The sequence below is a fragment of the Lytechinus variegatus genome, chromosome 11 (genome assembly GCF_018143015.1).
Source record: "Lytechinus variegatus isolate NC3 chromosome 11, Lvar_3.0, whole genome shotgun sequence".
NCBI lineage: Eukaryota > Metazoa > Echinodermata > Echinoidea > Temnopleuroida > Toxopneustidae > Lytechinus > Lytechinus variegatus.
The window spans coordinates 16022735-16034903 of NC_054750.1; the positions used below are offsets into that span (position 1 = coordinate 16022735).

Sequence of the window (12169 nt, forward strand, 5' to 3'; positions counted from 1 at the left end):
AAAAGTTACAGTGAAAACCATTTTCAATTTTCTGAGAAAATGACATTTCATTGATATTTTACCATTCGCTATGTAGGAATGCTGCTCGCATATGACGTCACAAATCAAATAATTGAAATTCTAATAACTTTTTAATTATTTGATGAATTTTTCTCAAACCTTCAGCAATATTTTTTATTATTTTTTCTGCTATTTTTACAATAAACTTTTTGTCAGGGTGAACTTCCCCTTTAAAAAGAAAACACCAACAAGACAAACTATTTTCTAACATTTCATTCTAAGAACCAAGCATTTCCCTTGCCCTTTTGAGTTTTCGTTTATTTTCCTCAATTGAAATTCAGAAGCTATATTTCTTTGTTTTATATTTCGCCATGCATAACAAAAATAGATTGACAGAATATAGTGTTACATTGATTATTATTATTACTTATTATTTGTACTGCGCTTTTCCCATTAGGCCCGAAGCGCTTACAATGAATTAATAAAATGTAATATATAAAAAATTACAAAGTATGAAAGAGATGAGTTTTTAATGACTTTTTGAAGATTGCTAATGATAGAGACTGTCTAATTATTAGTGGCAGGTCATTCCAGGATTTTGAAGCCGACACCGTAAAAGTTCTGTCACCAGCTAATGTACGAGACAATGAATATGTGAGGCGAAGGTGATCACTGGCCGATCTAAGAGCTCTAGTTGGTGTATAAAGATTCAAGCAGTTACTTAAATATTGTGGAGCCTGTTTATTCAATTTTTTGTAGACAATCAAGAGTAATTTGAATGTAATTCTCTGTTTAAAAGGAATAATAATGATGCATAGTAGGAACTAAGTATAAACAAAATATGTTTGAAGCACAGAGTTCCTTAAATATAGGTACGTAATTCGATTGAACTGGAACATGGCTCGAAATAAAAATTTAAAGATATATGTATATATTTCTTTACATAATCCTATTTTATTTGTTAATTAAATGTAGTAAAAGGTATGACCTTTATATTGTTGATTGATAAACGACATACTGGTAGTACTTTGCAGAAAGAATTAATTGATGTGCATCAATTATTCAATAGTGACCAAACAACAGGTATGTATATCTGAAATGTACCAATTTGTCAATATCATGTAAAATTGAAAATTTTTAGCTGTCAAATTATGAATAGAGAAAATATATATGTAGCAAGAATGAACTTTGAGAATGTCTTCTACTGACTTATGTGTATTGTAGTGTGACGGTTGGTACAAGCAATGGAAAAGATACTAGGGTAAAATGGGAATGGATGAGGGAACAAGGGGCCATGAAGGAGGGAGAGAGCTGGAGGGGGGGTGGTACATATACCTGATATACTTGATGAGATGTATAGAGGGAGGATAGATAGGAAGAGAAAAGAACATATGAGATGTAGACCCAGCATCAGAGAGAGAAGGGGGGGGGGGGTGGTCGAGACCACACCATTTACTTTGGGGGAAATGAGTGAGGGAGATGAAGATGTGAGACTCATTGGTAATGGGGATGTGAGAGGCAGTATCAAATTTATGTTGCATATTAGATAGAATGTCTGAAAATGCCATAATTCCTTGAGTATCGATTTCTGTGATTTTGATAAACAGTCGCAATTACTTGTTTAAAATTTCTCCATCCTTTCCACTTTGTTGCTGGAATGGACAAAATCTTTTTAAAATGGGCATTATTCATACTTATAGGTACGCTCGGAGTTTCTTCTTTTGATAAGATTAATTGATTTTACAGATGCCAAGTTTACAAAGAATGCCGGACGGGAATTTGAGAAATTAATCGAGAAAGAATTAACAAAAGAAATTGAAAAGCAAGCTATGTAACTCCCAAATAACTCTAGCCTCATTTAGAAAAGTCGGGCCTCGGTCAGGCCGTCTTGTACACCCTAACGCCCCACCCCTGCACTCGGTCATGACATACAAAAATAACATTATTAAAGTACAAAAAATAGTCAAATAGCTGGTTAATATATTTCAAAGACTAACAGAAAAAAAAGCGATGCATCATTTTTACGTAATCCCCATCTCTATGACTTGCCACTTCTAAAAAAAGGTGTAATTTTGCCTGATATATTTTTCATAACGTGCCAATTTAAGTCTAATGGTCAAACACTCCTGCTAAAAGCGTCTTAGGTTTTCATAAATTTGTGCCCATATATGTATTTGCTCATCTATTTATTTATGTAATATTGTTTCACCTGAAATGATGAAGAAAAGGTGACAATTGATTTTGCTGTAGGTATTTGTCCCCGAGACTTCTACTTCCTAGAAAACAAAATGGGCAGTTGGGCACAATGATAGAGAGACCTAATTATTGGTATTTCCAAGAGCTGAATGGCTAATCATATGGTACTGACAAACTATTCAATTCCTTTACCAATCACAATAACGACATATGGATCAGAAACATGGACAACAACTTGAACAAAAAAATAAGTACATCACAGAGGACAATAGAGATAAAATTGCCGAACGTCACAGTAAGGAACAAAATAAACACTAAAAGACAAACACAAACCAATGATATCATGGAAATTGTGAAAGAAGCAAAATGAAAATGGGCATGGACACCTAATGAAAAGGAAAGATGATAAGTGGTCAAAAAGGGCCACAGAATGGATTCCAAGAGACAGGAATAGATAGAGAAGACAAAAACGTCGTTGGCGGCGGGAAGATGTCACAAAAGTTCATGAGTTGCTCAGAACAGGTGAAGTCGTGGACCCGGGGGGCCACTTACATTGACGAGTGGATACCATGCGCGACCAAAAAAACACGTAAAAAGGATGTCCTTTTCACGATAGGGCACGTTACGTACGTAACGTGATAAGGTTGTCAAAAACACAAAAATAATGAAAAAAGGGTATCTATTTCGCTAGGAAAATTACGTGTTTAGGGTCGAATTTGCGGGGATGATAAAACAAAATTAAAATGTTTTATAAAGGATGTCCTTTTGCCCCAACACTACGTGTTTAGAGGCCTATTTGCGCGAGGTGTAGAAGGTGGGGTCGTACTAAACCAAATAAGGTAAAGCCGACGACCGAAGGACCCGTAACAATAAAACATTCCTGTACTTGTTTAGGGGTTCATTTCAGGGAATATTTGCCAAAAGTATCGTTTTGTTTCCAATACTTGTTAAGGGTAGGGTTTCACACGCCAATATTTGTTAAGGGGTGCATTTTCAGAATATGGAATTTACGTGTTTAGGGTGCTTTTCGAGACCCCATGGTCGCGCATGGTATCCACTCGTGAATGGAAGTGGCCCCCCCCCCCCGGGGTCGTGGATGAATTGGAAGGATCAGGAAGAAGACTACATCCAACTATGGGATGAACCCAGGCTGGTGAGGCGAAATGCCTAATTAGAATTTAGTACTATGACTTTACCCTCCAATGAAAACTTTGTTTTATATTTTGACATCTTGGGAAGTAAACAAATGTCAGAGTTGCATGCATGTATGCACCCTTTTTTCGTTCAGTTTTCCGTATTTGACGTCCCGAAATCAGGGCCCCAAAATAACTTTGACCCTGCTTTGACATCTAACATGGTCATTATGACCATTATAAAGTTGAAACCTCTTCCTTGTGTCGTCACTGAGTACATGAAAACATGAATGAAAAAGGCAACTGTTTAGAATTCGCAGAATATAGATCAGAATGATGCAAGTTGTATTTTTTCATATTTTCTAGACGGAGTGAAAGACACCATAAGCTTAACGTCGCGTGCACGTTAGCGCCAATTTTCTAAAAATAATTTTGATTTTGCACGTTACTTTGTATCGGAAGGACCTTCGAAATTCAAACTATGGCGGTAAGATCGATAAAATAATTTCCTTAATGTTTCATTGTAAGAGATCAATTAAATTTAGAATGCTTTATAGACGAGTAAATGTTGGTTTTATAGATTCATACGGTTACGTGCAGAACCTTAGTTTCGGAGCGAGCGGGTACACTGCGGAAGAAGAGATAACGATGAATGAGATTCCCCGAAGCCGAGGCGGCAATGTTCCGCTTAGATCGTTGATGCTGTCCCCACTGCCGGGCGGCGCTAATGCAGTTTCGCACCGGCCGACTTCGAGAAAATTTCCCTACCAGTAACTCAAACTAGCTGGTCGAAAACTCAGTTTAAGGTCAATATAGTAGATCCATAGCATAGGCCTACATAGACAGCTGGCAGCCGTCTGTTTCGAGGAGTTTTTTAACATTTTAAAATTTTTTTATTTCTCCTCGACAGACCTCGTACACAGTCACAGACGGCTCGCTATCGTAACCCAGGGAGCCCAGGACCTTACGTGTAATTCCATACTCACCTGACTAGCGTGAAGTATGGTAAAAATAATTCTCTTGATAAATAGTTAAAACAGAAATCAAGCACTTGACTTACCACGATTATATATGGATGAAGGTCTAACGAGTGGCAGTTTCCCGACATCTGGGCACAAACTGGAACCTCAAAAAAACGAAAAGTTCTCTCCTACCTCAGTCTCGATCGGCCAATAGGTTACGATGCATAACTGGGTTAGCTGTCGTGCAGCCACCATTAGGGGACTTGCAATGCAAACCCCCCCCCCCCCCCCGTCGGCGCTCTTCAACTTTTGTCTTTAATGAATAAAAAATTTGAAAGTAAACACAAACAAAATGCAAATTAATATTCCCTCTTGGCATGAATTGCCAAAAAAATGAGAAAAATCAAGTTAAAAGGAACAAAAACAGGGACTTACCTCGGCTGTCACGCAAATTCACTTCCCCGTTTTATCCGATCTTAAGTACATAAACATATGGCCATTGAGTCCCCTGTGCAGATCGCGCTAGAACTTCGGTCTCTGTATTTGGTGAGTGAAGCCAACGGAGTTCAGCTGAACAACCAACAAAACAGAGACCGAAGCTTTTGGTCTAATAAAGGCCTACACTGTCATGACTGTCAGTGTCACTGGGCCATGGGCATGATGGGTGCATTAGTCATCGATATTACTGCTGCTGTGTACGGTCACGGTGTACAGGAAAATTGGAGGCACGGCGCATGCAAAATTGCAACAAACTCCCACAAATTTAATAAGAGTATTTACATAATTAAGTCCTACGAAACTTACCGAACGATTTACAGTCAATTCATCCTAATGAATATCCTTCAAAAAGTGTGAGTAGGACAACAAAAAAACAAAATGTTCAGCATTTCTAGGCACATCAGGTGAAAATGAGGAAAGGATGTTCCAGCAATGCTCACAATGAGGCTCAATATCTATGATTCACAAAAGTCAAAACTTTGAATTTTCAAATTCCGATATTTAGAATTCAAGTTATTGTCATCTTTGTGATACAAAAAACGGCTTTTGTGGACAAAAGACGATTGCGAAATCTTTTTATTCTCTTTGTTTTGGGCAAAGCACGTAGCTTACATGGGAAATTGTACAAGCCTTTTATTTAAATCTTACAGTACTCAGATTGATTTGGCATATGATTTCTTTGGTTGAAGGGCAACTACCCCTGGTCTATCAAACCATGCAAACTGCAGTATCCTGAACTCTAGATCGAAATTGGAACCTCAAAAAAAGGGGAAGTTATGTCGCATTCGTTCTCTTGCTTTCACAGTTGCAAAGAAAATGGCCGATCGATAATGAGGCTAGGGCGCATGCACAAAGAAAACAGATTTAGTCTACAAGAAAATGAATATTCATGACATAGAGATAGGGGAATTCCCTTCTCTCATACTCTGTGGGGTCTTTTGAGCTCTGCTGCAATGATATTGAAGCCCAGGATTCAAAACAAGTAGAAAGAGTGGTGGAAAAACAGAATCAATGTGTGATTTGTAATGAATATTTTGTACAAGGTGGAGTGGGCTATTATAAGTATACTGTAGATTATCTAATGTAAGTAGCCCAAGAACAGTATCAAAGGGTTTTCATGTTGTATTATTTGTGGATTTTGTAAATATAAATTAATGCATCAAACAAAAAGAAATAATAAATAAATGAATAAATAAATAATACAAATGCAAGAAAAAAAGGACTTATGTGTCTTCATGTGCAACTCCTGCTGCCAAGATAGCAGCAACATTTGCTGCACCTAAAAAGATGAGTTACACGAAGAAGGAAAGATGACAATGGTGGTGATGGCTCAATGTATTTCTGACGAATAGTTCTGAGGCACTATTGCTACCTACCACCCCCCTCCAAAAAAAAAATGAAATCAATATTAGCTAAAACTGTTAACCTTTTATCACATGGTGAAGCGCAAAACATATGATCTTTCCATAACCTGTGGGGACAGTTTCCATCATGTGTTTTTTTCTCCCCTTGACAATTTAAAGTTGGGATCTTTATTTGCTCATCCATTAATCTGCTTCTTCAATTCTCTCCTCCATCCTTATCGACGCATGTGGGAATTTCGGCACATGTATTTGTTTATAAACACTGACTGGCATGACTCGTAATGTTCAGTGCTATTCATGGGCTTGGCCAAACTCATGCATGCACCCTGACCTCAGTATCGAATCCGCTATTTTCTTTGCAATTTTGAAAGCGAGAGAAGGAACGCGGCATAAGTTTCCCTTTTTTTAGTTTCCCGTTTCTACCTTGATGTCAGGATTCTGCAGTTTGATAGACCTTCATCCATACATGTATGATTGAGGTGGGTGCATAATTTAATTTTGGGTGTTTTGTAACCCCAACATCGAGAGTACAGATGTCTGCTAATGTATAGTATGGCAGCCTATGGTTGCTCTCTGGGCTCCGGCCGGAGCTCTCTGGGTTACTTCTGATCATGAAATTCAGAAAGTGGTGGCCATATAGACCCCGAAATGTGATTGAGAGACTAGCTACATAATGTATGGCAATTGTGAAGAATTTCTTGCGAGGAAATTCTCTTGCAAAACTGTTTTAGCACCAGCCGGCCGTACCGGGAATTTTAATTTCAGCCATGTCATTGTCGGGTGAAAATGAAAATTGATCATTTATGCGAGGTTATTCTTCTTCAAGTTCCTTTCTAGAAAAATCCCCCACTGTACTGGCGTACTATTCGTAAACAAATTTCATGTTTTAGTCTGGTACTTCCTGTTATGCGCCCTCCATTTGACATGTGCCTCCATTCAAAATGGCAAACTATAACAATTTTTTTTTCATAGTTTAAAAAAAAACTGATTTAAACCTTTTTTTTAATTAGAAAAAAAAATGAATTGACAACCATGCTTACACTAGTTTAAGTCAGGATAAATATGCTTTCTTAAATTGATCATATTGAAAGAAATTTGTCCATCCTCTGAAGTACAGACCTTACCAAAGATAAGGAACTCAACGAGGGGCACATAAGCATTCTGTTTGATGTCTCAACATCTAAGTAAATCCAAGTAAGTAGAAGATAAGATTGAATTTGCATACATGTATGTGTAGAATATTGCCTATATTCAACAACTTTGTCCTTTTCAGGGTGTACCGCAGAATGTTCAGTCAATGGAGGCATCTCTGCAGGAAGCCGGTGGTCATGTGGACATCTTTCTCAATAAGGATAAAGGTTTTCCAGCCCTGGAGGACCTCATATCTGCTGCCAGGACAGGTAATAGTAGTACTATTTTATCGATGTGACATTGAAACTCTGAATGAATGGACAATAAGGGCTCTGTGGTACTGTACAGCGCTTTACCCAATATTGTAAAGAATTCATGCATTAGTGATGCATGCTGGCATAAAAAACTGGCTTGAAATGCTTTGAATCTCAAAGATATGCACCATTATTAGCTGATCTACATGTATCTCATATATGTTAAAGTAAGGTCAGTGACACATTAAGTCTGTATTGTTTATTGAGGTGCATTTTGACAGGCATAACATACAAGTAATTTATTCGGCCTCCATGACTTAGGAAATCCCTGGCTTTGAATTTTAATATAGGGAGGGGGCAAGGCCACTTTTCATAAGGGCCCATTTCTATAATATGGAACAAACTATGAAAATTAAAAAGGGGTACAAAATATTCAAGGTTTATTAGAGAGGCATCGAGGTCAATCGACAGAGCCTCAAAGGTCATACAGACTCGGTGGCCTTGAAGGCCTTGTATTAATCTAAGCCCGAAACTTTTGAGATCCCTTTCATTTTTTTCTCTAGGTCCGGCTACGATGAGCGGTACAACGGACAATGATTTTCCTTCATTAGCGGCGCCCTCTATTGGTCTTGCTGATCTACCACTCCTTGGACCAACAAAGAAGACCCCTCTGCCTCCAGAGCTTGTGGAACAATTCGGCCGTATCCTTTCCTGCTATGATGTGTGTATTTATACCTGCGAGAAACACTGCAGCCAACGTTGAAAAGGAATTATATTCATTTGTTGTTCATGAGATTTTTATAAATTCTTAATGGTCCAGTAAATTTCCCCGAAATAAATAACACTCGCCCAATTAATTCCTAAAATATATGACTGTGTACATGTAAGTTCTAACACTGTTATGATATCAGGGATATAGAATATGCGGTCTTATTTGATTAATTGTGATTTTACATGAAATTCTTTTGATCGGGAGCCCGCTCAAAAAATGTATTATTTCTTTTAAATATAAAACTACTTCCCACGCTGGAATGTCTAAATAGAATTATTGACCCTTTACTTCAAATATCAGATATGCAATGCTATTGTATGATGGGTGCTTTTCCGGAGATTAGCAGAGCATGGCTGAGCATCGATACTGATATCTTTGTCTGGAATTATCAAGATGGGTAAGTGCAATGAGGGATGATATTGAATTTCAAGTGTGAGATATACTAGATACATATACTGACAAACATATATACATGTTTTGTTAGTGAAATTGGAATACTAGTATTGTTGGTAGAATAATCGTCTTTTTGATACAGAAATTGTATTCCTTGCTCATGTTCGTATCTTGCCATATCTTTTTTATGTCACCAATTACAAGAGAGGATTACATCGATCTCAAGAAACTTCATTAATGACTTTGGCTTGTTAAAAGTTGAAACCCAACATGTATTAATTTGTGAAATTTTTATCTTGGGACACTACATGTTCTGATTTGAGATACATGTATACTGCCAATTACCAACCTGATTTTATCATATCTGTGTTTGTTTTTCTAAAAATGGAGGCAAACTTGTGACAGTAGGACTTTTTCAATTTAATTCATAGTAGAGACAATAATTGATCTTATTTTCATTTTGAATTTCTGCAGTGGAGACTTGGCTTACTTTGATGGACTGAGTGAGACCATCTTATATGCTGGCCTTGTGAGACCTAAGCCTAATATCTTCAGGCCTCATATCCGCTTCCTCATGTGTATCGCAACAACGGTGGAGATCGTATTGCTTGGTGTAAGCTTTACACGACCAAGAGAAGGTAATAAGATATATCAATGTATATTGTGTAAAACACTCCCCGAAATATTGAAAGTGTGAACAGATTTGATTTTTCTTTCTGCCTCACTCTATTCCATTCATAATATTAATTCCAATGCGCATCAATGTTCATTAACTTTTTAAACAAGACCTTTCTTTGTAATATTAACGAACGTCTGTGATCATGTTATGTAAAACAATTTTTTCGTTTCTTCGTACCAGACATTGATCCAGATGATTTTGCTCAGAGTGAGATGCACCTTATTCCGGAACCTCTCTTTGCCATTCCATCTGACAACTCGCACATCACCAATATCCATGGCACCAAAGATGGACGTATCTTCATGGCTAGCAAAGATGGCTGCCTCTATGAGCTTGTCTATCAGGTATCTCAGTGACCTTTCCTTTGTCTCTCTATTCCTCCATCTGTGTTTCTGTCTGTCTGTTTGTATGTCTGTCTTTCCGTCCTGTCTGATAGCTCTAACATCACCAATTTCTATTACATTAAAGAGAAATTCCAGTAGTTGCAGTAAACACTGGTTTCATGAGGAAAACTGTAAGACAAGGCTTAATTGTCAGTATATCATCAAGGATCTAGATCTGGTACAATTACATTAACTGAACTTTGTGAAATCTTGAAATCTACGCTGAAAAATGTTCACACCCAAGATCCCCAACACAGATAAGCGCACGTGGGACAATGTATAATTATTGCTCAGAGCGTCGGGCCCGACGCTGTGCCCGAATCCTGTGCTTATTTGCTGATTTCTCAGCAATTACACAATTTCTTCCAGAATCCTTTGGCACATGCGTTTTATTTATACAAACAGACACTTTGGTGGTCATTTTATTGGATTCTGTACGAACTCATTTTGATATCGTTACCAAAACTAGCATTTACCTTTAAATATGGAGTTATCTTCAATGGCCAGCAGAAATGGTTCTCTACGAACTTGTCTATCAGGGGAGCATTTCATCAATACTTTCTCATGACAAGTCAGATCTGACTACCTTCGTTGATTTTGATTGGCAGAGAAGCAATGTTACTGTGGTAACTGTCGGATAAAATGGCTGACAGTCCTTTCGGTAAATTCTCCCCTAGCCCGGGGGGGGGGGGGTGTTTCACAAAGATATAAGTATGACTTTAGTCACTTTTAAATGCCATTACTTACATGATTTGCATTGCAAATCTTATTGATCAATACGCAGTAGTGCACATTCACGTGGCATGATCTGACCAATGCGGTCATGCTTTTTATACCGCGTGCAACTAGACATTTAAGTGTGCCTCTAAGTCACTTAAAGGGGAATGAAACATTTGGAACAAATAGGCTTGTGTAGAAACAGAAAAATCAAATAATAAGAATAAAGAAAGTTTGAGAAAAATCGGACAAATAGTGAGAAAGTTATGAGCATTTGAATATTGCAATCACTAATGCTATGGAGATCCTCACATTGGCAGTGCGACAAGGATGTGTGATGTCACTGATGAACAACTTTTCCTTTGGTGGACTATAAAATACCCTCAAAATGTCTCTTTTTGCTTTTTCTTATGATGATACAAACTCTTTATCCATGATGTATTCTTAAAAAATATGTATTACATGCCCTCATGTAGAAAGAACAGTATGATTTATGGATAGATGTGATAAAAGAGGCAATTCAAGTGAAATATATACTAAAGTAATGGGGAGAGTTGTTCACAAGTGACATCACACATCTTTGTCGCATTGCCAATTTGCTATCTCCATAGCATTAGTGATCGCAATATTCAAATGCTCATAACTTTCTCATTATTTGTCCGATTTTTCTCAAACTTTCGTTGATCTGTTTCTTTGATTTTTCTGTTTTCACACAAGCTATCTTGTTTCAATGGTTTTATTCCCCTTTAAAGGAGAATGAAACCTTTAGAATATGATAGCTTGTGTGGTTGCATTTGCCGCCCCACGGAAAGTGACAAAAACGTGATTTCGTGTACAAAGTCAATGTAAATTATGTTTTCAACCAAAAATCATAAATGTATGATCATTTTTTGTTTTTCTGGCCTAAATGTATGTGTTTTATGCTGTTTATGATCTTAGAAGAGTCCCAAACAAATTTCATTGAAAAAATATGAAAAACAAAAGGTCCAAAAAACAAAGTAATACATAAGAAATTGCAAAAACAATATAATACATAAGAAATTGGTCTGATATCACAATTTTTTTCATGTACACTTGCTAAGAACGTCACAAAGAGGTTCTATGCCATAAATTAGAACATTTGGAGCCTTATTTATGGAGTTAGAGGAAAAAGTATGATTTTGCATACTAATTACGCATAAATAAGCATAATTACATAATAAAGATTCGTATGAAATTACTATACAGTTTTGTAGATTATATCCCAGACAACCTGCGTGCCAATTTTTGGTGCAATCGCGCTATCGACGGCCGAGATCTCACTTTCACCCCCCCCCCCCCCCCCCCCCCGGCCATATGAACTCCCAATATACCCCGGCCTACATGTAGATAGGGTTAAAGAATACATCATGAATAGAGAGTTTGTATCACCATAAGAAAAAGCAAAAAGAGACATTTGGGGGTATTTTGTAGTCCATCAAAGGGAAAGTTGTTCACATGTGACGTCACACATCCTTGTCGCATTGCCAACAAGAGGATCTCCATGGCATTAGTGATTGCAATATTCAAATGCTCAGAACTTTCTCATTATTTGTCCGATTTTTCTCAAACTTTCTTTGGTCTTATTCTTTGATTTTTGTGTTTTGACAGAAGCCTACTTTAAATCTTTGTGAAACACCCCCCAGGTGTTATCTCTCATTATCCCTCA

The 12169-nt window shown here is 37.4% G+C and overlaps 1 protein-coding gene across 1 annotated transcript in view; it reads left to right on the plus strand.

Moving 5' to 3' along the window:
- Positions 1-3698: 3698 nt before the first annotated feature.
- The window catches only part of LOC121423687 (nuclear pore complex protein Nup155-like), a 36396-nt gene continuing 27925 nt past the window's right edge, over positions 3699-12169 (plus strand). The window contains exons 1-6 of the mRNA XM_041619116.1: positions 3699-3816; positions 7427-7553; positions 8102-8239; positions 8611-8707; positions 9178-9341; positions 9563-9726. Coding sequence (XP_041475050.1) covers positions 3811-3816; positions 7427-7553; positions 8102-8239; positions 8611-8707; positions 9178-9341; positions 9563-9726 — 696 coding nt within the window. The 5' untranslated portion in view covers positions 3699-3810. The remainder of the gene's footprint in view (positions 3817-7426; positions 7554-8101; positions 8240-8610; positions 8708-9177; positions 9342-9562; positions 9727-12169) is intronic.